The sequence below is a fragment of the Cetorhinus maximus genome, chromosome 18 (assembly GCF_964194155.1).
Source record: "Cetorhinus maximus chromosome 18, sCetMax3.hap1.1, whole genome shotgun sequence".
In the NCBI taxonomy this organism is placed as follows: domain Eukaryota; kingdom Metazoa; phylum Chordata; class Chondrichthyes; order Lamniformes; family Cetorhinidae; genus Cetorhinus; species Cetorhinus maximus.
The window spans coordinates 6,321,335-6,349,095 of NC_135896.1; the positions used below are offsets into that span (position 1 = coordinate 6,321,335).

At 45.2% G+C, this 27,761-nt stretch overlaps 1 protein-coding gene across 9 annotated transcripts in view; it reads right to left on the reverse strand.

Moving 5' to 3' along the window:
* The window catches only part of dglucy (D-glutamate cyclase), a 71,196-nt gene that overhangs the window by 16,876 nt on the left and 26,559 nt on the right, over positions 1-27,761 (reverse strand). For 7 of the 9 annotated variants that reach the window (XM_078562019.1, XM_078562021.1, XM_078562020.1 and 4 more), the window contains 7 exons: positions 25,651-25,762; positions 17,686-17,839; positions 14,846-15,044; positions 13,359-13,509; positions 11,472-11,594; positions 5,967-6,173; positions 3,680-3,940 (listed from right to left, as the gene is read on the reverse strand). In XM_078562019.1, the coding sequence (XP_078418145.1) occupies positions 3,680-3,940; positions 5,967-6,173; positions 11,472-11,594; positions 13,359-13,509; positions 14,846-15,044; positions 17,686-17,839; positions 25,651-25,756 (1,201 nt within the window). In that variant the 5' untranslated portion in view covers positions 25,757-25,762. The remainder of the gene's footprint in view (positions 1-3,679; positions 3,941-5,966; positions 6,174-11,471; positions 11,595-13,358; positions 13,510-14,845; positions 15,045-17,685; positions 17,840-25,650; positions 25,763-27,761) is intronic. The other 2 variants (XM_078562025.1, XM_078562027.1) reach the window with 2 other exon arrangements.

Consider the following 27,761-nt stretch of genomic DNA (forward strand, 5'->3'; position numbering starts at 1 on the left):
GAGGTGAATCCATTAAGCGTGATCTGTTAATTGTTTTTTCCAGCTAACACTAATGGAAAATCACCACATTTTGGGAGGGGTAGGGGTGGAGATTGGGGTAAGCTGGGAATCAAACAGTCCAAAGAGGTCATGATTTCAAGCCTCAATGCTGCTGACCACTCAAACCTCACATCCATTGGACAACTTTGGGTAGTTATCACCCATTGGGCTTGCTACGGGTGCCTGTGCACATAGCCACAAAAACCAATTAAATCCCAGATTTATTCCCCACCTAAACTATGGCTGAGTTAGGCCATCTCAGTTATGCAATAGGTCCTACAATTGGTCCCAGTACTCAATCAGGGTTTCTTCCCTCATCTGATTGTTGCCCAGTCACTTCTGCTACAAGATACGTATGTGTGGATGTGAGGAACAGAGACAATTGTGAGGAGAAAAAAGCCAAGACCATTCCTTGCCTGTTCTGCTTCTTTACAGGTTAAAAAAAATGCTGGGGTCAAATGAGGGATTAACAATGGAAAGAAAACTGTATCATTCAAAAAGGAAACAGCTATGGTAAAGCCAACAGCAAAGGTGGAATTGAATGCCCTCCACCCTGGCAAGTTTGGTGGCGGGAACATTTAATCAGGCTGGAGGGTGGCAGCAGGGCCAGGGGAAGAAATCATGGGCCCCAGTGTTTCTCCCGTATCCAGGCCCCTTATTCCTCCCCGCACTCCACTTTAACTCTCCCCACCAAACATGCATGCTATTTTTTCCCTCTCAAGATTCAGCGATCAATTCACCAAACAATCACAGAGAGGTCCTAGTAAAATGATGACACCCATTGTTGGCATCTGGTTACAAATATCATTCGATATATATGCAGCATGGGTTGTTAATTTTAAGAGCAGCAACGATATAATGCAGTGTACGTTTGTGTGCGCCCTATAGGTGATCCCACCGCGACTATTAAACAAACCAGAAAATACAAATTTTACTTTAACAGCATCATGCAATATTGTTAATTTGACAGGAAAATATCCAATTAGTTATTTATAACACTGTGCGGACAATAACACTGATTTCAGTGACTGCCTCAGCCCTCATTAACATATTCTGCGCATAGCACCATATGGACACGGTGACAGTAAATTCATATTTGGAGAAGGTTCAATATTTGCAACCCAGATAAACTGCACAAGGTCTTTTCCATTCTGTAGAAGCAGAAGAAAACTTTCTTCTGCCTGAGTGCACGATATTATTCAGTATAATTATTTCATACAAGGAGTGTAATTGGATTCTATTTATCGGTAATCTCATGGGGTAGAAAGATCAAATAACTTCTGAGCAACAAAGTGGAATGATTGAACAACATAAGTCTTCACTGGCAGTGAGAAGCGTTGGAGCCCTCGGGTATCTATGCAACACAACTTTTAAAAGGCCAAAGAACAAAGACTGAATGGTTCACAATTATATCTGCGTTTTCTTGATCAGTAAGTCTGAAGACTGTTGATTGCTGCTTCTCATTACAATAAATTTTTAATATCGACTATGCAACACAATTTTATCACGATATTTCAATACCTCAAAAACCTCATAAAAAGCGCCAAGATAGCGTTGGAAATTAGGTAAGTAGACAAAAGCACAGGATTGAAGTCAATGGAAAAGACTCTTGAGAATCATGTGCAGTGTAAAACAGGTTACTGATTCACTATGAGCCCATTATGCACTTCTGTCCTGGCAATCTCACCCCACAAATCCTGCTCACAGTAAACTTTCATTAGCAACAGGATAAGTAGAATCCCAGCCATGATTCCACCCTTTATTCACAAGCTAATTATGGATGACAAAAGCCATCCAGCCCAGTTCATCTCATCCATCCCAGAATGACATAGGAACATATGTATTGTGAGCAGGAGCAGGCCATTCGACCCTTTGAGTCTGCTCTGCCAATTAATATCATTGCTTAGATTATACCAGTGACTATAACTCAAAAGTATTTAATTGGCTGTAAAGCAATTTGGAACATTGTGACAGGTGCTGTATAAATATAGGTTTTGTCTTTCTTTCATTACACCTGCATGCAGTAGGCAAAGTGACTGTAGCAATGGTGAAATTGGAGGCCCAATGCTGATTCTCTAATGATAATGAATCACAGAGCAATCAACTGATGTTAGGAAAGTGGTTACAAAAGAAATCACTACATTTACAGAACAATTCAGCTCTGTAGCTAACCACCCCACAATGCCACCCCCCCACCCCCCAACCCCCCAACCCAAATTTCCCCCTCCAATCCCCTCCCATTCCCCCTAGCCTCTCCACTGGCCCCACAACCAGCTCTCCAAAACCACGCCCCTCACCACTTCCCCCCCAACCTCCCCTACCCTTCTCCAAGTCCGTTCCCCCCAACCTACACCACCCAAACTACCCCCTCCACCCTCCCCCCAACCTACCGCCCCCCACCCTCCAACCCCACCCCACCCCCTCCAACCTTGCCCTCCACCTTACTCCCCACAACCTACTTCCCAACCTCCCCCTCCAACCTATCCTCCCAACCTAACTCCCCCAGCCTACCCCGCTCTCCACTGCCACCAACCCTTCTTCCCCCACACCGTGCGTACCTGCACACACACACAGCATCCAATTAGTTCCAAAATTGCAGGGGCTTCACTCACCGTTTTTCAAGCAAGAGCACTCTCCTGACAGCTACTGCACTGCTGTTGACCTTCAGGCAGCTTTGGTTTTCCGGCAGGCTTGTCAAAAAACAAAAAATAAAAAAAAAAACAGACCCACGAAGCTGCCTGAAGTTTGGAAGCAGCAGCACAGCAACTAAGCGATGCTGACAGACCGATTTAAAAAAGATTGGAACTCTCTGTTTTCCGATTTTTTTTTAAGCTAGTCTGTAGCTCTGGCTGCTCAGTCTGGACAGTGAGAAACTCCATTTAAAACACGGAGCCTGGGACCACACCCCACCCCGTCCAGCCCCAGGGTGTGGCACTGTCTGCACACGACTCTCCTGGGCGGCGGCTGGTGATCCCATCGCATCCCCGCCTCCGTCTCGATTAAGTCTGTGGTGGGAAGGTCCCCTGCCTTCACTGGTATTAGCCCAGCATCAGGCAGTGAATTTGCCATGCAGGGAAGCACAACAAGGAAACCCGTGCACAGTTGCGGGCTCCCTGTGGTGCTATGGGGGGGGCGATAGCGGGGGTGAGGGGTGGAGGAGGGGTCCTTCTTTCAAAGGCAGCGTGTCTGATCAAGGGGCCTGGTATCAGGAATGGGTGACTCCCGGAGGGCCAACCCTCTGCCCTTGCTGCTGAACCCCTCTCCCCCTACCCCCACGAGCACCCTCTCCCCCCCCACCCAGCCATCTCACACATGACCTGGGACCCAGTGACAATCTTAGACCTTGGGCTGCTGTCATACTGGCAGCGGCCACCCAGTGGCGCTGCCCTTCAACACAGTTGCTGGCCTTAGCTCTGCTGATGAGCAGCTCTGCGAGGATGGGACTTCCACCCCAGGGTCCTTAATTCCGACCAGCGCTTAATTCAGCAGGCCTCCCTAAAAGAGATGATGCAGGGCTCTCGCTGGTTCTCCAGCCGGTGGGCAAGACTCCCATCACTTTCATTAAATACTGCGCCAAATCTTTAGTCTTCATCTGCTGCCAGATCAAACAGCATTTATTAAAAAGGAAAAATATAAGTACCTTGCTCAACAGCTTCTTCAATAATCTTTTTGTTCATCTCTAAGGCTCTTTGATCCGTTACTATGACGACATTTTTCTTCTGGGCCTGCAACATAGCTGCTATGGCAATAGCTCCTGGAGGACCATCCGTCTCCTCTGGAGGCTGGTAATTGAAGTGGGTTGGAAATCCAGTGGTGATGAGCACAGATCTTGCATGCGACAGGGAGAGGCAGGCTTTCAGCAGCTGGTTTTCAAGTAATAAATGCTCGATACCTCGATTGCCTGACCAGGGCAGAAACATGAATCGTTAAGTTTCATTCCAACTGGTTCAATTACATTCTAAGACGTGCAGTTGAACTGCGCTAGTTTTGAATAATTGGAACAAGACCCAATTGTTATTGCATATTGATAATGGGTGAGCACAGTACAGATTCTTTACAGCAATGGGGTTTAATTTGGATTCAGGTTGTGGGTCCAGTGGAAACTGCACCCAAGCCAATCCATGTTACTATCAGTATGGTAATCTGTCATTTTAGTCTTATTTGTGGTAACTCAGTCGCAAACAAGAATTTTCTTCCAGGCACTTTTTGTGCCAAAAGGCTTTCCATTCAAAGAATCTCCACCAAGCTGCCCAGCAGTTAAAGCTATAGGCTGTTGCATTATCCCTACCTCTGAAACTTCCTCCAGCCCTACAATCCTGCGAGAAATTTCCATTCCCCCAACTCTGGCCAATTGCACAACCCCAATTTGAATCTCTCCGCCACTGGCAGCTGTGCTAGCTGCCTAGGTCTTCAGCTCGGGAATTCCTCCACTAAATCCATCCTACTCTCTCTCCTCCTTTAAGATGCTACTTAAAACCTAACACTTTGACCAAGCCTTTGGTCACCCAGAACAAAAAAATAAACAGCAAAAACTGGAAAATAAGAATACTGGTGCAAACTGGTCTTGTATACCTTCAAATGGAACACCATAGAAACTGGGAAATAAGATTATTGGTCTGAACTGTTTTTCCCTTCTGGGCATCTGCCCTAATATCTCCTTGTGCGTTCAGTATTAAGTTTAATCTGATAATGCTCCATGGGATGTTTCACTATGTTAAAGGCGGCATATCAATAAGTTATCTTATAGTTCTGGACCCTAATGCTGCGGTATTGAGTTGGACCATCTTAACCAGGACATCAGTGAAGTGTAAATGTTCTCAGTTAATTTAGGGTTGGGAGAAGCGCAGTCGATCAGCATTGCTGTTCCTCTCCTTAGCTTAAAAGCCTATGTGCGGACATTGGGCAAACTCAAGATTGGCTTTAGCTATGACACCCTTTGTGGGTGAAGAGCGAGTTGGTAAACACGACCTCAGCTCACAATGAGAAATGGCCTCTGAATGTGGTACAGGAAGGCAGCAAGTCCCTATAAAAAACAAAATCATCAATTAGAGGTATAATCATAGAGTCATTACAGGAAAAGACACTCTTCATCCTCTCAAAGTTGGCATGGTCACTCCATTACCATATAGCTTGCTGAAAGGATTTGGTTAGAAAAATCAACAGGGGAAAAACCCAATACACCTACACTCTAGAGATCTATCCGCAATTCATGACACCATAGGAAAAGGTCAACTTGCGCATCTAACTCACCTTAATAATATTCCAGTTTCTGCCCATGTCTGTTCCCTTGTTGATCTGCCACTCTCTTGGATCAATTGTCATTGGGATATGGTGAGAGGATCCATTTCCGATGCTTGTAAGGCAAGTATGCCTGCTTCACGTAGCCGCACTTACCACTGACTGTGGATGGAACAGATGGGAATCCCAGGACGGTATCTTGCAGGCCCCTGCCTCCAAGTGTAATGTCACAGAGTTAGGTTTGGCAGACAGTGGCAGAGAGGAGGGTGGGAAGTTGAATGAGATCGGGCTGCCTTGGCAGGAAGGGAACCTAACTGGGAACTGTGGAATTACTTAGTCTGAAGGCTGGGAAACTGCACAAACTCACCGAGCCCAACATGGGGACTGAAGATGGGTGAAAGAGGTTCCTGAGAGTGTAATGGGGATGGTTCTCTAAAGGTATATTGACTATCGCAAAAAGATTGGGGAGGCGGAGGAAGGGGAAGAGATTTTCTCCTTCTCAGGATGTGAGGGTGGGGGTGGTTGTTGGAAACGATCGATAAAGTTGGATAGCTGCAGAAAACTAGTGGAGGTTCCTGCCAAACCCCCACTCCCAGGCCCATTTCTAGGGTAACTGTTAATAAGTGTCCTCACACATTTGAAATCTGAACCCCACTATCATTTAGCCGTGATTAACATTCTTTTCTTACCTGGGTCTTGCTGAATCAGAGTGTCCAGGGCCTCGAATTTCTTAACTGTGGTAACTGAGGCAACGCTATAGTGGAGCGGATTCTGAGAAATGCAGAAAACACATGGGGTTTCTGTGTCAGCAGCATAGTTGCTGCTCACCTCCTGCTCACTCCTCAAGTCAGTAATGAACATGCAGCCAGGAGCATGGGTGAAAGCCAGAGGGGATTCTGCAAGTAAGAGGAATGAGGAACCAGTTAAAAGTTATTTACATTAGCTAAAAGAGAAGGATGGAATCAACTTTATCTTGGCATTCACAATGTACATGTAGGTTACAGGCTCATTGATGAAGGTCCAGTGAGTGTAATGGGGATGGTTCTCTAAAGGAGAAGGTGTTAGGATCTCTTACATATAAGCATCAAGCCCTGCAATGAGGGACATTAACAACATCTGCATCATTCACACCAACCCCAATCTCCCCCACCCCGTCACCGTTCTCGTTAGAAATTTGGTGAAAAAGAAAACTACTTGCATTTATATACATTTAACATAGTAAAATGCACCAGGACACTTAACAAAGGGAGGGCATCGATAAAAACATGTTTGACATTTTTTGACACTGAGCTGGAAAAGGGGAAAATCAGTAAAGATGACCTAAAGCTTGATCAAAGAAGTAAGTTTTTAGGAGCAACTGAAAAGAGGAGAGAATCGGCTAGGGAGCTGAAAGCATGTCCACCAATGGCAGAGCAATTAAAATCAGGGAATACACCAGGAGGCCAGAATTGAAAACAAGGCTGAGAATTTTTAAATTATGGCTTTGACAGATGGAAAGCCAGTGAAGGTTGGTAAACACAGGGATTATTGCGTAAATGTGAACATCATGTGGCGCAGTGGGTAATGTCCATGCCTCTGAGCCAGAAGCTCTGGATTTGAGTCCCACCCAGGACTTGATGGCCAAGGAAGATGCATTTATAATGTAGCCAAACAGGTTGGGTATCAACTTGTAAATCCTTCCAACACCCGCCAATGACAGGCGGCAAGAGTGGGAGAGATTCCCGGTCAGCCATGTGATGGAAAGAAAATTGGAGTCTCTACCATCATTATTCATAGCTCCAGACCACAACATGCATGTAAAAGCGTATGTTGCCACAGAACAGTAACCTGGACTCCTTGAGGGCCTGGTTGGCTCAGTTGGCTGGATGGCCGATGTGGATCAGATTGGTGCCAACAGCAATGGGGTTTGATCCCCATTTCGACTAGGGCACATTCGAGACCTGCCTCCTTTCAGCTATGGGCAGACCTGCCTTCAGGCAGAGAACTCAAAATGAAGAAGAATTGGGTAAATGACTTTTGGAACTGTTTAAGGTATGGTCAGCAGAGTTTTGGATAACCACAAGTTGAAGTAAGGTGAAAGATGGGAGGCCAGCCACTCAAAAATTCAAGTCTAGAGGTAATAAAAGCACAGGTCAGGATTTAATGGATAAGCCGAGGGAAGATCACAGTCGAGCGATGTTACAGAGGCGGAAGTTGGTGATGGTGCAGTTATGTCATCAGAAACTCAGCCTGGGGTCAGGTTGAAAATGGCCTTGCTCAGCTAAGATAGTTACCAGGGATAGAAACAGTGGACTGAGAAACATAGAAACTAGGAGGAGTAGGCCATTCAGCCCTTCGAGCCTGCTCCGCCATTCATTATGATCATGGCTGATCATCCAACTCAATAGCCTGCTCCCGCTTTCTCCCCATATCCTTTGATCCCTTTCGCCCCGAGAGCTATAGAAACAAAAACTGGGAGCCAATGTAGGTCATTGAACACAGGGCGATGGGCAGATTTCCTTCCCTGAAGGGCATTAGTGAACCAGGTGGGGTTTCATGACAATCAACAATGGTTTCATGGTCATCATTAGACTTCTAACTCCAGATATTTTTTGAGTTTAAATTTTACCATCCTACCATGGTGAGATTTGAACCTGGGTCCCCAGAGCATTACCCTGGGTCTCTGGAATACCAGTCCAGCAACAATGCCACTATCTCTCCCTGAGAATGGAGTTTGTGTTGGGAACCACAGACAATGACTTCAGTTGTCCCAGTATTCAACTGGAGGAAATGTCTGCTCGTCCAATATTAAAAATTATAAATAATAAAGGGGTAAAAATTTAAACTTAAAAAGAACCAAGAAAACGGAAGGAAAAAGATGGAACGCGAACATAAGATAATTTTCATTTTTAAATAAAATTAGTAGTTTAGGATTAATATTACAATTATAAAACTATAGTTGATTGAATCATTGATGTTACAGTGCAAAAAGAGATTTTGGGTATCATTCATACTGTACCAATCCCCCCCCCCCCCCCCCCCCCACCGAGTCAGAAAATTCCCAACTCTGCAAACTCAACTTGGGAGAAAATGCCACGAATGATCAGATTTTTTCTTTCGGTGGGGAAGGTGGTGCTAACTGGAGGCCGCTGCCTGCAGAAAGAGTTCAGAAGCAGCCACAGGGGCACCACATGCTGAGCCAAGCTGCTTAAAAGGCCCACCTCGTGCTCCAGGATTTTGTCCGAGTTACAATAAAAACAATAAAACAAAAAAAAAAGCCCTCTAGCTCTCACCACTCACACCCCACATACTCCCCATGCCCCATCCATGCCACCTCATGCTTCCCAACCACCCCATGGCCCCGCCTACCCTCCATACCAATCTATGCCCCTCTATCCACTCATAGACCCTCATACCTTCAATGTTAACCTATGCCCCTATACCTACCCCCATGGCCCTTCATCCCTTCATGCCATCCTAGGTCCCTCTACTCACAACCCCCCTCATGGCCCCTCATACCCTCCATGCTATATTTACAAAAAAACTAATTTAAATTCAAGTGCTTAATCCCTTAGTTTAAAAAAATTCTGTCAAGTACTTAATCCCTTATGAAAACATACATTTGTATTACTAGCCTCCATCAAAGGCAGCTAATCTCTTTATAATCACTTGGAGCTATCAATCAAACTGTGAATTTATAGCCCACACCCAACACCCACCCCACAGTGATGATAGGTTGTGGAAGCAGTAAAGCAGCATTAATCCTTATGTCAATAAACAGTGAAATAGTAAGTGTGCATTGTTTTTAACTGCAGGCTAGATGGCCTGGGGATTTAAATGACTTGAAAGTTCCACTTTTAACGCACATTCATGTCTACTCTTAAAAATTCCAAGGGGGCACCTGACCTCTCCCAAAGGGACAACTTTCCTCTCCAAGTAACTCCAGCAGCTTTAGACCTTTTCCTCAAATATTTAAAGCCCACGAATCATGCTTTGGAGATTGTTGTGATGAAAATTGGATCTGTCTGAAGGCAGCTGCACTTTTACATGTGTGGCCACGGATGCGCAAAGAACTTCTCACCCATTTCCCCTGTCCTCCTGGTGAAAATAGTGTGTACCGGGTTCGGGGACGGACCTCCCAGAATCAGAGCTCCGGCCATTTTGGTTACTATGAAAGTTCAGGCCTCTGTCTCAATAACCACCAGTTGTATTTGCAAGTTGCGTTTGCTGTCAACGTCATGCATGCACAATTGTATATGCAGCCGTCTTCTTTAAAGGGGGCAATGTGCAGCAGGGTGCATGCGCCGTCATCACTGGCCCTAGAACTGCAAATGTTACAGCGCTGGCAGCATCAAGTTAACACTTTTAACAATCTCCAACATCCACAGCTCACCCCAAACCTCTCAAGTCAAGGGCTGGAAAGAATAAGTGGCAAACGGGACCCACTCCGTCTGTCCATCCTCAACCCCAACCCCCAATTAAAATGACACATCACATTGGTGTCTTCTTTAGAAATTTATTAAAAGGTCAAATATCGAAAGAAATGGCTGGGGAGAGAGAGAGAGAAAGCAGGAGAGACAGGGAAAGGGAAATGGCCACGTCCTGAGTGCCTGCCTGCCGTGGAGCTCAGAACGTGTAGAAAGTTTGAACACGGCCAAAAAGAAGCTATCACCGATTATGAGGGTGGATGTGTGTCTCTACAAATGACGTCGTTGGATTCTGTGAATGCGCTGACAAGTGCTCATGTGCACAAGTATCGGTGGCCATCTTGCTTTGGCAGGAGATACAGTGGTATTTACAATACATGTGTATGTTGGAGCCCCATCTATGGGCGTCACGGATGTATTACTATCTTGCACATTGGTCGTTGTGTTTCCCATGTTACAACAGTGACTACATTTCAAAAGCACTTAATTGGCTGTGAAGAGCTTTAGGGGCTTTCTGAGATTAAGAATTTATGAATGAAAGTTCTTTCTTTCTTTATAATCTCTGTCTGAAAATATTTCTATTAATTCCAGCTTCATTCACCCAGCAATAGCATTCCATCCGTGCCCCCTAGGTGATTTCAAACTTCACCTAAATTCCCCACTTCTGATTTCTCTGTGTCCTCAATCAACCTCAGTCTTCCTAAAGACCCAATGTTACTCATCATTTTAAAGATATAATTACTCCCTGGCTTTCCTATACATCCAAATCATGCTTCCTGCTTCAAACCCTTGACAACATTCTTCTGCCCTTGGAGAAAACTGTCCCCTACTGACTGCCTCTCCTAATTCTTAACTTCCAATCTTGTTACCTTCCACCAGCCTGGAGGGATCTGCCCACTCAACCTGTCCAACAGTTTACCTGCTTCTGCCTTTGATGCTCTCATCCCTAACTTACCACCCCAACTGTTCCATAATTCTCATCTCTGGACCCCTAAAAGAAAAGGCTATAGCTTTGATGCAGAATCAGTAATCTTTTAATCCGTCATTTAAAGCAAAATTACACGTCCAATTTCTCATCCAGATCCTCCAACTACTCATGGTTTACCTGAAATGTGAAGATTATCCTCCTTCCTCTTTTCAACAACATTCCATTTAGTAGTATGTGTGTATCTAAATCATTCTGCTATTTGGCTAGTATATATGAAGGCCATAACACATTTATTTTAGTGCACTACACATTTGCCACCCATGACTTGGTAGCATTCTTACCTTTGAGCCAGTAGGTTGTGGGTTTAAGCCCCATTCCAGAGATTTAGGCACAAAATCTAGGTCAAACTCCCAGCGTGGTAGAGGGAGTGCTACACTGTCAGAAGTGCTGTCTTTCATATGAGACATTAAACTGAGGCTCTGTTTATGCTCTCACGTGGATTTAACAGATCCCATGGCCACTATTTAAAGAGGAGCAGGATGTTCTACCCAGTATTTATCCGGCCAGCATTTATCCAGCAACCAACACTCCCAAAAACAGAGTATCTACTCACTTATTTCATTGCTGTTGGTAGGAACTTACTGTAACCTAATTGGCTGCTGTGTTTCAGACAACAGTGACTACACTTCAAAAAATACTTAATTGGCTCTAAAGAGCTTTGTGATGACCTGAGGTTGTGAAAGGCGTTATATAAATGCAAGATTTTTTTTTCCAATTTTACTGGCAGCAAAATTGTTCACACAAAAATTTTTACAGTTACAACCCACAACCACTCCAAGCCCCTTATCTCTGTATCTTACTGCAGCTGCGAATAGCCTCTGTTGCAGTGACTCCACAGGCCCAGAACACTGGAGTGTCACCAGGTTGTGCTTCAACTGCATCCCCGAAATCTGGATTGGACAAGTCTTCAATTCCAATTAATCCTGAGGGTGGTAAAGTGAACTTATTTCAATACCCATGTAGGTGGCTTATTGGAGAAACATTTAAAAATCAGCCAAAAACCGCACAGGAGGAAAACAAATGTTGACTCTTTCCCCTTCAAGAATCCGACCGGTAGGACAACTTCAAAACTTCATCTACTGCGGAGACTCTGCATACCCACTCCTGAGTATGGGCGGGGTGGATTTCATGATCGAATGGTTGGAGAGAGGTCTCCTTTACAGGCATATGGTTACCTCCACACTATTTTAACTCTATGGTTAGAACACGTCAGGAGTAGCAAAGAGATTTAGAGAACCATTTAAACAGATCTCTAAAAATGCAGTAGTCAGGTACATAAAAGGATTCAGAAAGGTTAATGGAATACAGGTATCAGCCGTTATACCAGAGAGCTAGGTTATAAAGGGTATGACATTTTGCCAGAGCTATATAAAGCCCTGGTCAGACCATAGCCAAAGCACTGTGTACTGTTCTGAACACTGCACCATAAAGGATGTAGTCGTCTCGGGAGGCATGCAGCACAGATTCAGCAAAATGTTATCAGGCTCTAAGGGTCAAATTCTGAAGTGGGATTACATAAACTAAGTTTGCATTCCCTGGAATATGGAATATTGAGGGGTGATTTGATTTTTCCAATTTTGAATCAATTGAGTTGATAAAAACAGGACAACAAAACATAACCTTAAAATCAGAGCCAGGTCATTCAGGAGAGAAATTAGGAAACACTTCTCATAGAAAGGGTGGTAGAAATGTAGAACTCTCTCTCCTGTAAAAAGCAGCAGATGCTAGCTCAACTAACAATTTTAAATCTGAGATGGATAGATTTTTGATGGCCATGGGTATTAAGAAATGTGGAGCCAGGGCAAGTGGATGGAGGTAGAGTACATATCAGCCATGATCTCAGTGAATACAGCAATTCCTCGCTTAACGTTGCTTCACTCCACGTCATTTTACTTTAACTTTGTTAATAAAGTAGTGTCAGTATATCCATTTAACATTGTCAGTTTCACTTTAAAGTCATTTCCTACTTGCTTCCTCTTCTGTGGCCTGTCTGTCCACACAAAACCTTTCCACCAGCGCTTCTGCTCTCGCTCTCAGTCCCTCACAGCATTGCTTCCTGCCCTTGGCTCCCGGGCCTCACCTCCCACCCTCAGTTCTTATCTTAGGCCCCGAGGGCTGTTCTTCTCCTTGCTGATGACTCAGCTCCCCTGTCTTTGCTGCTGACTTCACCTGTACTGAACTCCTGGGCTCCATCTAATGGCAGAAGTTCTGGGACTTCAGCTGATATAACTGCAGCAACCAACCTCTGCCACTAGATGGAGCCTGGTCAATCTAAAAGTACGACGAGTGTATTTTTTTTATATTGGATACTGTATTGTATTTCTTTTATATTCAGTAATGTATTTTATTTTGCAAGTTATTTCAGCTAGGGATACACAGTGTTGGACATGTACGATACAGTATTCTAACCTGTATGTTGTTTGTTTCCAGGTGAGAAATGTCCGAAGGAACCTAACTCTGGCTTTAACATTGATTCCTATGGGAACCTATCATTCACCTAAAGTCATTTCACTTGAAGTTACGAATTTCAGGAACGTAACCACAACATTAAGTAAGGAATTACTGTAATGGAACAGGCTCTGGGGCTGAATGGCCTCCTCCTGTTCCTATGTGCCAGTTCCAGAAGCAAGAACAGGAAAAATCAGTCCCCTTTTGCATTCTTTCTAAGAGCCTGAAAGCAATCTTACCTGGGTGGCCAATGTGTACAGGAGCACCATGGGCATCCTCCATGTGATGGGTTACTTTCACAGCTGCATCAAGCTTGTCTACGGGGATAGGTCGCATAGTGACCACCATGTTACACTGAAAACCGTCAACCCCAACACACGGAATGGACGTCTGAGGGGGTACGGGGGGGGGGGGGGGGGGGGGGGGATGAAGAAATAGAAAGAACATAAGAAAGTTTAGCCACAAAGTTGTCCATTTTAAAAAAAAATCAATATTTGACTTGCCAGCATAGGACACACGTTTTCATATAACCCAGGCAAACAGCACCAAACAGACCTATGTGCAACTGCCCTCCCGTGTTCACACAGCTGCCTGGCCTGGTTCTGATCTTGGCTGAAATCAGAGGCCTATTATTCACCTTGACCAGTTGTTGGAGTCCCGTAACTTAATGGTGAACCGGTCTAATTTGCCGCGACAGGAAAATTGCTGAACAGGCTGCAGGCTCAGGTTGCCATGCTGATGGTTGAGCATTGAACCCACAAAAATGTGGTTGGCTGTGTGGAGCCAGGGTTAGTTCACACCCACAGACTGGGTCGATGGAGCAAGGCATACTTGGCACCAGTCCGCAGTGCTTCAGGGAGGCAGAGGTGCCATTGTTTTGAGCGGCAGACACTACGGGTTAGTTTGATACAACCAACCTCGGAGGGCAGCCAAGAGTCAAGTGTGATCACCTGCTGAGGACATTGGCTGTGACTGCTTTCCTTTCTTCATTCTAGAGATTTTGACCTCATTGGCAAGGCTGGCCTGGGGTGTCCAGAAGTTGGCTGTGGGCCTTCTAGAACCGCTGCAGTTTAGAGAGGTTTTATACAACTGAGCATATTGGTAAAAGCAAAAAACTGCGGATGCTGGAAATCCAAAACAAAAATAAAAATACTTGGAAAAACTCAGCAGGTCTGGCAGCATCTGCGGAGAGGAACACAGTTAACGTTTCGAGTCCGTATGACTCTTCAACAGAACTGTTGAAGAGTCATACCGACTCAAAACGTTAACTGTGTTCCTCTCCGCAGATGCTGCCAGACCTGCTGAGTTTTTCCAGGTATTTTTATTTTTGTTTTGAGTATATTGGTAGGTCACTTCAATGGGCAGTTGAGAATCAACATTGTTAGCGTGGGAACAAGAGTCACATATAGGACAGACAGGTTTAACAATGGCAGGTTTAACAAACTAGTTGAAGTTTTAAATGGCATTCCGACAGATTCAAGGCCATTTTTATAGATCCCAGGTTTTGATTTGAAATAGGATATAAAGTTCAAACTGCTATGGTGGGATTTAAATTTACAAGCTAGTGGAATAGCGAACGAGGCCTCTGTATTACCAGTCCAGGAATGCAAAACTAGTATAGCTACAGCACTGTTCTAGCAGACCCTATAATCTGACATCATGAGCAATGTCATGAGGACTAGCTGATTTTATATATAAGTGTGAGAATGTGCAGCTTTTAACTTACCCTGAACATACTGATGTTACGCCCTTGTTCAATGTTTCTTATTGGAACATCAGCCTCAAGGAGTGCACTCTCAAAGGAAAAGCTGCATCCCAGATAAAACGTAACCATGTCCTTCAGCTGCTTGGTGCATTCCACGAGGCTGCTCAGATTGCCTGTGACATTTCCTCCCTCGTATTTGATGTACTGTGGGCAATCAGTCCTGAGGCCAAAGTGCAGTGTTAGATTTTGTTTAAAGGCCCATGTTTCTAAATCCAGAAAAATAAGTCCCATCAGCCTAGCTCCTAGATTTCTCGGTGAAGGGCTGAGGCTCCCAGTGTAAAACGCCAACTTTGAAAAGAGCAGCAGAGACGTTGCGATAAATCAACAAGTAGGAACAGGAGGAGGCCATTAAGCCCCTCAAGCCTATCACAACATTCAACTGGACCATGGCTGATCTGTATCTCAACTCCATTTGCCTATTTGGTTCCACATCCCTTAATACCCTCACTGAACAAATATCTATCAACCTCAGTCTTGATCTACTTTAACAGCTCTTTGGGGGAGAGAGATCCAGTTTTCTACTATTCTTTGTGTGAAGGAGTGTTTACTGATATCATCCCGGAATGGCCTAGCTCTGATTTTAAATTTATATTCCCTCATTCTGGACTTCAGCACCTGAGGAAATAGTTTCTCTCTATCTATCTATCAACTCCTTTTAAGCACCTTAAACACTTCCATTAGATCATTCCTTAATACTCTGTACTGAATTAGTGTTCAGGTAAATACAACTTTTGGTTCCAGGAGTCTGTATTCTCTAGGAGGAAAAGGAAGACTGATAGAGAATTCGATCTTTCCCAGGGTGTTGGAAATGTTAAGAGTCTGACTAAAGGTCATCGACCTGAAACATTACTTGGTGGAGGGGGGAGGAATCCCGTAGGGGGGTTGGGGTTGGGGTGTGTGGGGAGTTGGGGTAGACCCTGGAGGGTCGGGGGCTGAGGGTGTTCAGTGGAGAGTGGATTAGTCGGTGGGGGGGGGGGATGTGGGGAGTCCTCTAGGGGTTCGGTCTGGGTCTGTACAAAAGTTACCCAGAAGTTGGAAGAGGCTTTAATTCTTCTAACTTTATCTGGGTAACTACTGGTGTCACCCAGTCAGAACCATCCGAAGTTTGCGATTTAATGGTTCCCAGCGGAGGGCAATTGCCCCGGGTATGTTTGCACTTCTGGGCAATTGCCATGCAAACATTACCTGTGGAGTTCTGAGAGGAGTTCCCCAGCACATCTTTGGGGTACCCCCCAATCTGATGCTGGGGAGCTCAGAAGTTACAGCCCAATGTGTCATGAATGTAAGAGAGTCACTAATAACGTAACTTGATAGTTACCTCATCAAAAAACTCAGGAGGGCTGTATATGGATATCCAAAAGGTGTTTGATAAAGTGCCACATAAGAGGATTGTCAGCAAAATTGAGGCCCACAAAATAAAAGAGACAGTGGTGCATGGATGCAAAGTTAGCTGAGTGACAGGAAATAGAGGGTAATGGTAAATGGATGTTTTTCATACTGCAGGAAAGTATACAGTGGGATTGCCCTGGGGTCAGTACTTAAGACCATTGCTTTTCTTGATCCATATGACTTACTTAGATTGAGGTGTACAGGCCACAACTTTAAAATTTACAAATGACACAAAACTTGGAAGTACTGTGCTCTGTGAGGAGGCCAGTGACAGACTTCAAGAGGACATATACAGGTTAGTGGAACGGGCAGACATTGACCCTCTGATTTAGAGGTGAGTGTGCTACCAATTGAGCCATTGCTGACACTCGAATGTGAATGGTAGAGGTCTTAATGTCTTGTCAGCCATATGATTGTTAAATTGGATTTAAGTGCCTCCACCCTTCATCATCCTGACTTTCTTTTTCGAATAAAAAATCCCACACTCCTGAATGTTCTGAAGGTCAAACTCCTCTAGTGTTGTCAGCCAAGTGACCTTTCTTGATGTGTGAGTCTAAAGAGTGAGGAGACATCAGGCATTAAAAAAAAAACAAAGCACCAATCTTTGGTCTCTACTGTAATGTTTAATCTTTTAGGGTTTTGGCATCTGCTACTTGAACTAAAATGTGAAAGCTGCTTTCAGTTTACAGTTTAAATTACCACCTAAGTTAATGTGTATTGAATTGCAGGAAAAGTCTGAGGTTAATATATGAACTGATAACCTGAGTTTAGGCTGTGATTGTCAAATGCTAAAGAAAGATTCCAGTAGTTCTCTCTCCCTCTGCCCCAAGCTTCCTTGTTACCTTCCTGACAAGCCTTTTATGTGGCTGGGTTATGATTCCAAAGGTGCTGGGCGCGCACCCTAATAGTTCTTTTGAGAGCCTGGCGAGTGTTGGTTAGCTATTGGACTTTGGAAGGCATCACAACTAGCCACGTGGACTTCCCAGCAGGAGTCACCAAATTAGGGTTAGGAGCAGGAATCTGGGCAGATTTTTTTTAAAAAAATGTTTTTGTCCTGTCCCTCCCTGACCCCAGGACACAGTATTATTTGAAATATTCCAATTTCTGTCCATGGCCGAAATCAGCTGATTCAGCCCCAGTCAAGGGTCGAGACCAGGTCCTTCTGGTCTGCATGCCTCAGTGTTGCATGGGTGGGTGACCTCCGCCACCAAGCTGTCGGGTAACCTCTTGGAGTGAAATTACTGATCTGCTGCTAACGCGTCAAATTATGTGCATTTTGGTGTTGTGGGCCCACAATTCCTAAGATCTTCTTACGGTCAAACTCAATAAAGATTATTTGCAACCAAGTTGGTGACAAGTGCAGAACCTTACACTAGGGAACTACAGACAAGGTAATGTATATTTGAACCTACCTTATATCAGAAGCGGTGCTGAGTGGTGGGGAGCTCCACTCACCAGGTTTACTCCTGTACAGTAATGGCAGTGGTCCATTGTTTGCCAAACAAAACTGCTCAAAGTCATCAGCAAGCTCTTTGCCCACTATCACAATGTTGGCTTGCTTGAAACCTATTGAGAATAAATCCATAAGACGAGTAATTATCTACAATAGTCAAACTTGTCAAAATAACAAATGGAAAGAAAACTTGCTGCGCTGAATTTTCCCATGAGCAGCAAACAAATACCACCAGCCATTTGTTACACCGGCACTTGCTTAGAGGCTTTCTATTGGCTTTTGCATGGCAATTTGCTGTCAGCCAAACATCTAAAAAGTGCAATGCCCTCCACAAGGTATCTGAGACCTGTGTGAACAGGATAAGCAACTGTGTAAATCCTTAACCAATCCAACTGAAGAATCATTATTGAACAGTGGGGAGTCTAAACCAGTCTAAATCCAAATAATGGATTCAATAGCAGGAACAGTAAGCTAAATAAAGGGAAGGAAAGAAAGAGTGGATTAAGACCGAGAAAAAGAGGCAAAAAGAAAAAGTTAACAAGCATGCACTTTTAAAAAATCTCCAACAATAATTAAAAGCTGAAGGAATGAGATGCCGCACTTTTAAAAGTTAATTTTCAGTGCCAGAGAAGTTGTTTGAAAGTAATTAAGTCTTATTTTATCATGCGATTGAAAGGCTACTTGGATTGGAATGGACAAACGCTAGCCTTCAGTGCCTGGTTTAATCTGCATGTATTACATAAATTCAGGAACTTCACTAGGTTCAATACATTTGAATTGGAAGCCAGTGGTGATGTGCCATTTTCGCGCAGGTTAAGGACGAGTAGCACATTGTGGACAGAAACTTCTGCATTTTTGCATTTAATGGCATGTGTGTACTCGTCAGAAGTTGCTGCATGATTCTGCACATAGAAAACGGTGGCTGCTGTTAGCCTCACCATTATTTCTACAGCAAAGTCTGACCTGTTGTGTCATGCTTGTTACTTTCAATCTCTCCCTAGCTTTTCTGAAACTGTAAGTTTCTGTTGAGGTATTGTACCTCACCCAAGATACTGGAATGATTTGAAAAAGGTTAGTAAGAGTGAGACTTGTGAGTATGTCACTGGGCCATTTTTCAATTGCTGGCAAATTGCCTGGGCACTGTTGCTTCAAAGTGAGAACAAAGAGCTTCTTACATTGTCAGGCCCTTAGGTAGCACAGTGAGTTCTTGCTCTATTGTGCTATTTCCCAGGGTACTATAACTGAAATCTGCACCTTGGACAATGGAAGATAAGAGAGTGACTTTTTGTCATGCTAATTTGCTCTCCGTCCTTTCCTTTGGGTGGAAAATGAGACAAGAAAAGGGGCCAGCAACACCTGCAGGCTGTATTTGGTGGTGAGCAGGGGTTGGAAATACAGCCTTCAGTAACCCCCTGCCTCTCCCTCATCACTTCGGCATGCTTTACCCCATGACCTTCCCACAACCCATTTTCTTCCCGTCACCCACCCACTCCCATTGTGGCACCACCTCTGTCCCTCTGAATTAACCCACTCGATCTCCTGTATGCTTCCCCTGCATCTTGCTCCATCACTCACATTATCCTTAACCATCCATCCACACACCTGCCTTCCCCATGTACCTGCTCACTGCTCAAAGGCCAGAAATCAACTCTACACTGCTGATCAAGCTCTGTCTTCTATTTGCCTCCTTCACAGATGGCAAGCCGCTTTCAAAACTCAACATTATTTTCCTTTAATAAAAAAAAATCAACTTAGAACGAGGAGAGTAACTGCCTACCGTCTCTCTCATAAGTGTGAGGCAACCAAGAGACAGAATCACGCTCACTCCACCCAAAGCAAATTCCTGATGAAAATATAGATGTGAAGAACTTGGACTGATTTCTCAGAGGCAAGATAAAGCTAGTCCAAGCCTTAAATCTAAATCTTGTAGCTAGAAACGGCGATGGGGAATATCTCCCAGCTTCCTGGCATTGTTGACATATGAGAGTATAATCATTTTCATAATTTTTTTTTGGTTTATTGTAATGTTGGTTTATGGGGGCTGTGTTGTTCTGTGTGTGTGTGATTTAGTTACATTTTGCAGCCAAGCAGACTGCAAGTTGAAGTTATTAAAAGAAGTGAGGTGTAGAAGTGTCTTTAATATGATAATGAGTAAACATGGTTGGGGTCTTAGCATGAAAGGTGTAAAGGGAATTTGCATTTTTAGATAGATGAAGGGGGATTTGAATTGCAAAGAGAGTCAATGAGAATAGCAGCAACATGAAAAGATTCATATTATAACAAAGGTAAAGTTCCAAAGACATATGGAAACAATAGAATTTAAATGTTAAAAGGGGTGAAACATATATAAGGGAGAATGAGGCTATGCGTCAAGGGAAGGCATTGTAAGATCTAACAGAAGTGTGTGAATCCTCCAGTATTTGTGCATAAACCTGCTGTCTACAGAAACCAAAGCTGGAGAAAGCCATTTTGGACTGTCCAGGGTATTGCGTTAATTTGCTGGATCTGTTTAATATCTAAAATATCTATTTTTGGACTGTTGCCTTAAAGGGTGTATAACTGGGAGCTAGGTTAATTAGGGATTTTAGGAGTTACTATAGTAGTAATTTATAGACCTATGTATGCGCTTGAAGTCTTTTTTTTTGTTAATAAATATTTTAATTTTAGTTTTTTAAAAATTCTCTAAAGTCTTGATGGACCTATTACTTCTGAATTCAGGGCACACATCTCAAAATAAATACAAATTGCAAAGCTGCTGTGATAGCGCAATCAAGTTCCCCTCATGGATTTGATCCGCCTGGCACACATCTGCTGTGTCATAACATGGGGCAATTTTTAAGTTATCCTATCTATCATGAAACTAATTAGATTGGGTGCAACACAACTTTTACATCCGGCCCGATGTTTAAATGTGGTTTTTTAAAAATTCGTTTATGGGATGTGGGCGCCGCTGACTAGGCCAGCATTTATTGCTCATCCTTAATTGCCCTTGAGAAGTTGGTGGTGAGCTGCCTTCTTGAACTGCTCCAGTCCACATAGTGTCGGTACACCCACAGTGCTGTTAGGGAGGGAATTCCAAGATTTTGACCCAGTGACAGGGAAGGAACGGCGATATATTTCCAAGTCAGGATGGTGAGTGACTTGGAGGGGAACTTCCTGGTGGTGGTATTCCCATGTGTCTGCTGCCCCTGTCCTTCGAGATGGTGGTGGTAGTGGGTTTGGAAGATGCTGTCTAAGGAGGCTTGGTGAGTTCCTGCAGTGCATCTTGTAGATGGTACACACTGCTGCCACTGTGCATTGTTGGTGGAGGGAGTGAAGGTTTGTGGATGGGGTGCCCATCAAGCGGGTTGCTGTGTCCTGAATGGTGTCAAGCTTCTTGCTGGAGCTGCATTCATCCAGGTAAGTGGAGAGTATTCCATCACACTCCTGACTTATGCCTTGTACATGGTGGACATTGGAGAGTCAGGAGGTGAGTTACTCGCCACAGGATTCCCAGCCTCTGACCTGCTCTTATAGCCACAGTATTTTTATGGCTAGTCCAGTTCAGTTTCTGTCAATGGTAATCCCCAGGATGAATATAGTGGGTGATTCAGCAATGGTAATGCAAATGAATTCAGTGTGTAATGGTCTCCCTTGCTGGAGACGGTCATTCCCTGGCACTTGTGTGGCACGAATGTTGCTGCATTTTGACATGGACTGCTTCAGTATCTGTGGGATCGCAATGGTGCTGAACATTGTGCAATCACAGGGCACATCCCTACTTCTGACCTTGGGATGGAAGGAAAGTCATTGATGAAGCAGCTGAAGATAGTTGGGCCTAGGACACTACCCTAAGGAACACCTGCAGTGATGTCCTGGAACTGAGATGATTGACCTCCAACCACCACAACCATCTTCCTTTGTGCCAGGAGACCAAACCAACCAGAGAGTTTTCCTCCTGATTCCCATGGACTGTAGTTTTGCTGGGGCTACCTGATGCCACATTTGGTCAAATGTTATGGGCAGTCACTCTCACCTCACCTCTGGAGTTCAGCTCTTTTGTCCATGTTTGAACCAAGACTGTAATGAAGTCATATGAACATACATACGAACAAGGAGCAGGAGTAGGCCATTCAGCTCCTCGAACCTGCTCTGCCATTTAAGAAGGTCATGGCTGATCTGATAGTAACTTGAAATCTGCATCCCACCTACCCCCGATAACCTATCACTCCCTTGCTTACCAAGAATCTATCCACCTCTGCCTTAAAATATTCAAAGACTCTGCTTCCACCACCTTTTCAGGAGCGAGTTCCAAAGACTCATGACCCTCTGAGTGAAAAAATTTCGCCTCATCTGTTTTAAATGGGCAATCCCTTATTTTTAAACAGTGACCCTTAGTTCTAGATTTTTCCACAAGAGGAAACATCCTCTCCACATCCACCCTGTCAAGCCTCTCAGGATCTTACATGTTTCAATCAGGCTAGGAGCTAAGTGGCCCTGACGGAACCTAAAATGAACGTCAGTGAGCAGGTTATTGCTAAGCAAGTGCCACTTGATGGCACTGCTGATAACCCCTTCCATCACTTTACTGATGATCGAGAGTAGACTGATGGTGAGGTAATTGGCTGGGATGAATTTGTCATTCTTGTTGTGTACAGGACAAAGCTGGGCAATTTTCCACATAGCCAGGTAGATGCCAGTGTTGTAGCTGTACTGGAACAGTTTGGCTAGGGGCGCGGCAAGTTTTGGAGCACAAGTCTTCAATACTATTGCTGGAATTTTGTCAAGGCCCAAAGCCTTTGCAGTATCCAGTGCCTTCAGCCGTTTCTTGATATCACGTGGAGTGAATCGAATTGGCTGAAGACCGGCATCTGTGATGCTGGTGGGGGAGGCCGAGATGGATCATCCACTCGGCACTTCTGGCTGAAGATTATTGCAAGTGCCTCAGCCTTATCTTTTGCACTGACGTGCTGGGCTCCCCCATCATTGAGGATGGGGATATTTGTGGAGAGTCCTCCTCCAGTGAGTTGTTTAATTGTCCACCACCATTCACGACTCGATGTGGCAGGACTGCAGAGCTGAGGTCTGATCTATTGGTTGTGGAATTGCTTAGCTCTGTCTATCGCTTGCTACTTTTGCTGTTTGGCACCCAAGTAGTCCTGTGCTGTAGCTTCACCAGGGGCAGAATTTTACGCCTCGGGGCGGCGTGCACCCGACCTGAGCAGACATGAAATAGTGCAATGTGACATCGGGTGAGCAGTGCCCGCCAACAATTAAAGGGCCACGTTAGGCCATTAAAAAGCCAATTGTACTCAATTTTACATTGCCCGCGCGATTTTGCGCTCGTCTCACGGGCAAAACGGGCTGGTGGGCAGCCGGCTTTTAACAAAACCTCATTCGAGGGCGGGATAAAAATTGTGAGTAGTGAGGGGTTTATTTGAACTTGACAGCTCCATCTCAGTTCTGAGCGCCATTTTTAGCATTTCTAGGCTTCATTTCAGGACGCATTGACGTTTTTTTTTTTACTCGTTCTTGGGATGTTCAGGCCAGTATTTATTACCCATCGCTAGTTGCCCCCTAGTTCAGAGGGCATTTAAGAGTCAACCACATTGCTGTGGGTCAGGAGTCACATGTAGGCCAGACCAGGTAAGGGCGGCAGATTTCCTTCCCTAAAGGGCATTAGTGAACCAGGTGGTTTTTTACAACAATCAACAATGATTTCATGGTCATCATCAGACTTTTAATTCCAGATTTTTATTGAATTCAAATTCTACCATCTGCCGTGGTGGGATTCGAACCCGGGTACCCAGAGCATTACCCTGGGTCTCTGGATTACTAGTCCAGTGACAATACCATTGCCTCCCCCAGGAGGTCTCCAAGATGTCTCCTTGGTGTCTCCAAGGCCCCCGGAGAATTTTGATCGTGTGGACCCTTCCAGGTATCAGATAGCCTTCTGTTACCCTGGTAATGGAGATTGTGCTCTCAGCTGGTGGCATCTTCTCTGAGGAGGAAGAGGGGGGCAGAAGGGAGAAGATGCCAGGTGTCTCTATGCAGCTTCCAGGGGAGCGACCTGTGGGAGGAAAGGAGCAGGCACAAGGAGCGCAGGGCCAGCAGGTAGTCCAAGGCATAAGGGGTCGCAGAAGGCGCCACTATCCTGCTGCCAGGGTTCACAGGCAGCGATGCAGCTACCTCAATATGTCTGAGGTGCAATGCTGAAGGAGGCTCCGCCTCTCCAGGGAAACTGTGACTGCTATTTGTCAGATAATTGGGCCTGAGTTCACCTCCAACTCTGTGGTTGGACACCCCATGCCTGTGGCTCTGAAGGTCACAGTGGCCCTCAACTTCTATACTTCCGGCTCTTTCCACGGCTCAGTGGGGGATCTCTGTGGAGTGTCCCAATCAGCTGTCCACAGTTACATCAAGCTGATGACTGATGCTCTGTTCAGGCGGGTAATGACATTTATTCATTTCTGAACGGACGAGGCCAGCCAGGACAAGCGAGCCAGAGGGTTTGCAGCGATTGCTGGGTTCCCCTACATCCAGGATGCAATCGACCGCACACATGTGGCCATGAAGGTGCCAGCGGGTCAGCCGGGTGCCTTTGTCAACAGGAAGGACTTCCACTCAATGAACATACAGATAGTTTGTGACCACAAGACATAGATTTTGCAAGTCTGTGCAAGGTACCCCGGCAGCTCCCATGACGCTTACATCCTCAGACATTCACAGGTGCCAAGGCTATTCACTGCTCCAGCTCGACTGGATGGATGGCTGCTGGGTGATAAGGGCCATCCGTTGAAAAAGTGGCTTATGACACCTTTCCGCCACCCAAGAAGAGGCAGAGCAGCATTATAATAGGAGTCATGCCTCCACACGGGCTGTGATAGATGACCATAGGTCTTCTGAAGAGGCACTTGTGATGTCTGGATCGTTCAGTGGGAGCACTATAATGCTCACCAGAGCGGGTGTCACTGATAGTGGTTGCGTGCTGCGCTCTCCACAATCTGGCTGTGGCAAGGGGGGACCCACTGGAGGAAGAGGATCTTAAGGCAGCTCCACAGGCCACAGAGGATGAATCCAGTGGTGAGTCAGAAGTAGAGCATGGTGAGGAGAACACTGAGGGCATGGAAGCAGACCTCTGGATCCTTCAGGGAGGCAGGGACACCAGGGATGCCTTGATCCAATGCTCCTTCCTGCCAAAGATCTGCTTCCATCTCATGCCAAGGGTGCCACCTCCATCCCGGATATCTGAAATGACCCTTTCATTTGAACCCAAAGTCCACTCAGTGCCTGTGTAATAAAGTTTAGACTCATGTCCAGCATTAGATACTGGCATGCCCTGCACCTACCAAACAAGTGAAGCATACTCAGGCCATTAAGACAAAAGCAAAATTTATATCATTTTGACACATCAAATGAACAGAACTATATATGGTGTTACTGGCCACACCAGTAAACATATTAACAAAACATGGCAGAACAAAAGATCACCCGTGAACAGTCCCTTGTGTGCTCATGATGCCTTAAAATAAAGTTTGCGAGTGCTGCGTCTTGTTGTCCCCACCACCTCGCCCCTCGCTGGCACCGGCATTGGAGACAGCCTGCTGATTCTGCTGTCCTGTTGGCCTTGATGACCTTGGCGGTCGTCCTTTGGCCAGTGGAGCCTGTAATGGCCCTGCCTGGGAGGGAGCGGCCAGTGGTATGGCTGCATCTCCCCAGTCATCGCAGCCTCATCAGGGATCACGGTAATGGCAGAGGGGTATAACCGCTCGCCCTTACTTTCTGGGCCTGGGAAACTGTGTGTTTGTAGATGCAATCAAACATAATAAAGGGATCTACAAAGTGACCTGGAACTGCCTTTCCAGTACAACTGGTTGCTGAATGAGCGAGCGCTGCACCACAGTTGGCGGCAGATGCAGAAATTTGTGGGGGATGAATTTGGTACCTTCGGACAGCCCGGAGGTGGCCACAGCCCGCAGCAGTCCAGTCCGGATCAAATTTCTGGCGGAGGCCGGTAGCACAGACTTTAGGAAGCGAGCATTCAGCATCATTGCAACCTGAAAGCAACAGAAAATACACAGTACATTCAAGGAAGGGATAGATGCATAGCTATTAGCATTAATAAAAGTCACTAATAAACACGATCACACATCGCTTCCAACTCCAATATCAAAATAGATTACCACCTAGTTCCGTTTGCAGGCTTTACATTGAATATTAACCCTCCCATTCATTTATGGGGAACAGGTCCTTTTTAATTGGCAGGATGTTCTGCTCCAGTTTAAACTTTCCAGACACATGTGTCAAAGTTATATTTTGATTTTATGTATTTTAACTCTCTCTGCAATTATCCTATTGCATTATTGAATTTTACAAGAGACACCCAATGTTTCCCTCCCTTCCTTATCAATATTACGGACTGTAACCTCCGACTAGCGGGGGTGGGTGGTTGGGGAGGGTCCGGGGGTTGGGGGGGTGTTCCAGGGGTGAGGGTCCAGGGGTGGAATGGTGGGTACAGGGGTCTGGTGTCCGGGGGGTGGAGTGGGGGATCCCGGGGTTTTAATTCTAACTTTTTCTGAGTAACTATTGGTATAACCTCAGCAGGACCATCCAAAGTTTGCGATTTAAATCACATTTTTGGATGGTTCCCAGTGCAGCAAAATTGTCCAGAGGAAGTCAGCACTTCTGGGCAATTGCAGTGCAAACCCTTACCTGGGAACTTACCAGAGGGATTCCCCGGCGCATCTTGGGGAGCGTGGAAGTTACGGGCCTACATCTTCTCACTGCTCCCAACTTTTCTTGATCCTCCTGGAACTCAGATACATTGCCCCATACAATCACGCAAGCATCTACACTAGAGTTGTCAACTCTGGTTGGAAGCATACATGGAGGTTTAAATGCATGATATTCCCATCATGACTGCTAAACATATGATGCCGAATCAAGTGGCATTTGATTCTGTGACATTTATTAACATGACTTCTACAAATGCCATTTCATGCATTCCCATTTCAGAGACCCCCCCTCCCCATTCCAGAGACCCCTAGATGTTGAGAATCCATGAGCGCTGAGACCCAGGATTCCCTCTCCATTCTTGGCTCTATCCAGCCCCCTCCAGGGGTTTGCAGCTCTCTGGGTGACATTACCAAGCCAGAAGCCTCTCCAATAGCAGCCAGTGTGGTCTTGAAGGAGAGGGATGAACTCCACCAGGAAATTTAAATCACTGATCCCCTGGGGGACTGGAGGCAGCGGCTGGTGGTGGAACCCCCTCCCCCCATCCTGACTCCAGAGAGCTCCTGGTCTTTCCAAGAGGGCTGTGAACTTTAATCTGCATCATGATTCATATCGTCTTAACTCATCCTTGACCCCAGAATCTCAAATCGGCAGAGTCCCTCACCTTCCTCAGTCTCTCCTTTTCTCCTGCAGACCTTTTACAGCCAACCCCACCTTCTCAGTTTGTCGCCAAACCACAGCCCTTCTTCTTTTCCCTTTTCCTCCTCTCTCTCAGGTTTTCAACCTATATCTGTCCTGAATTTAGGACTGTGGATTTTCATCCACAAACAGGAAAACACAAATATCCAAAAAGCCTTTCCATCTGACTCAGACGACACTGTACCTCATTGTGGGTCGACGGATCCAGATTTCCTGTGTCCATTATCGAAAGAAAATGCCCTTCATGAAAAGGCAGCTACACAATTCAGATTTCTCAATTAAGTAAGGGCCGGGTTAAATTAAAGTTTAAACCAGGTTAGTGAGGAGATGACTCAGTCACTATTACTTGGCTGCATTTTACCAAATTGCCTAATGGTTAACGTCAGTCCATCAACAATTGGTGGAATGAAAGAGTCAGCTTAGCTTGCTTTTTTTATTCTTTCACGGGATGTGGGATTCGCTGGCTAGGCCAGCAATGATTACCCATCCCTAATTGCCCTTGAGAAGGTGGTGGTGAAGCCACCTTCTTGAATCACTGCAGTCCGTGTGGTATAGGTACAACCACAATTGCAATGCTTGTGTCAAATCACTGAGTGTAGTAATAATTTTGGACGTGCCTGCAGT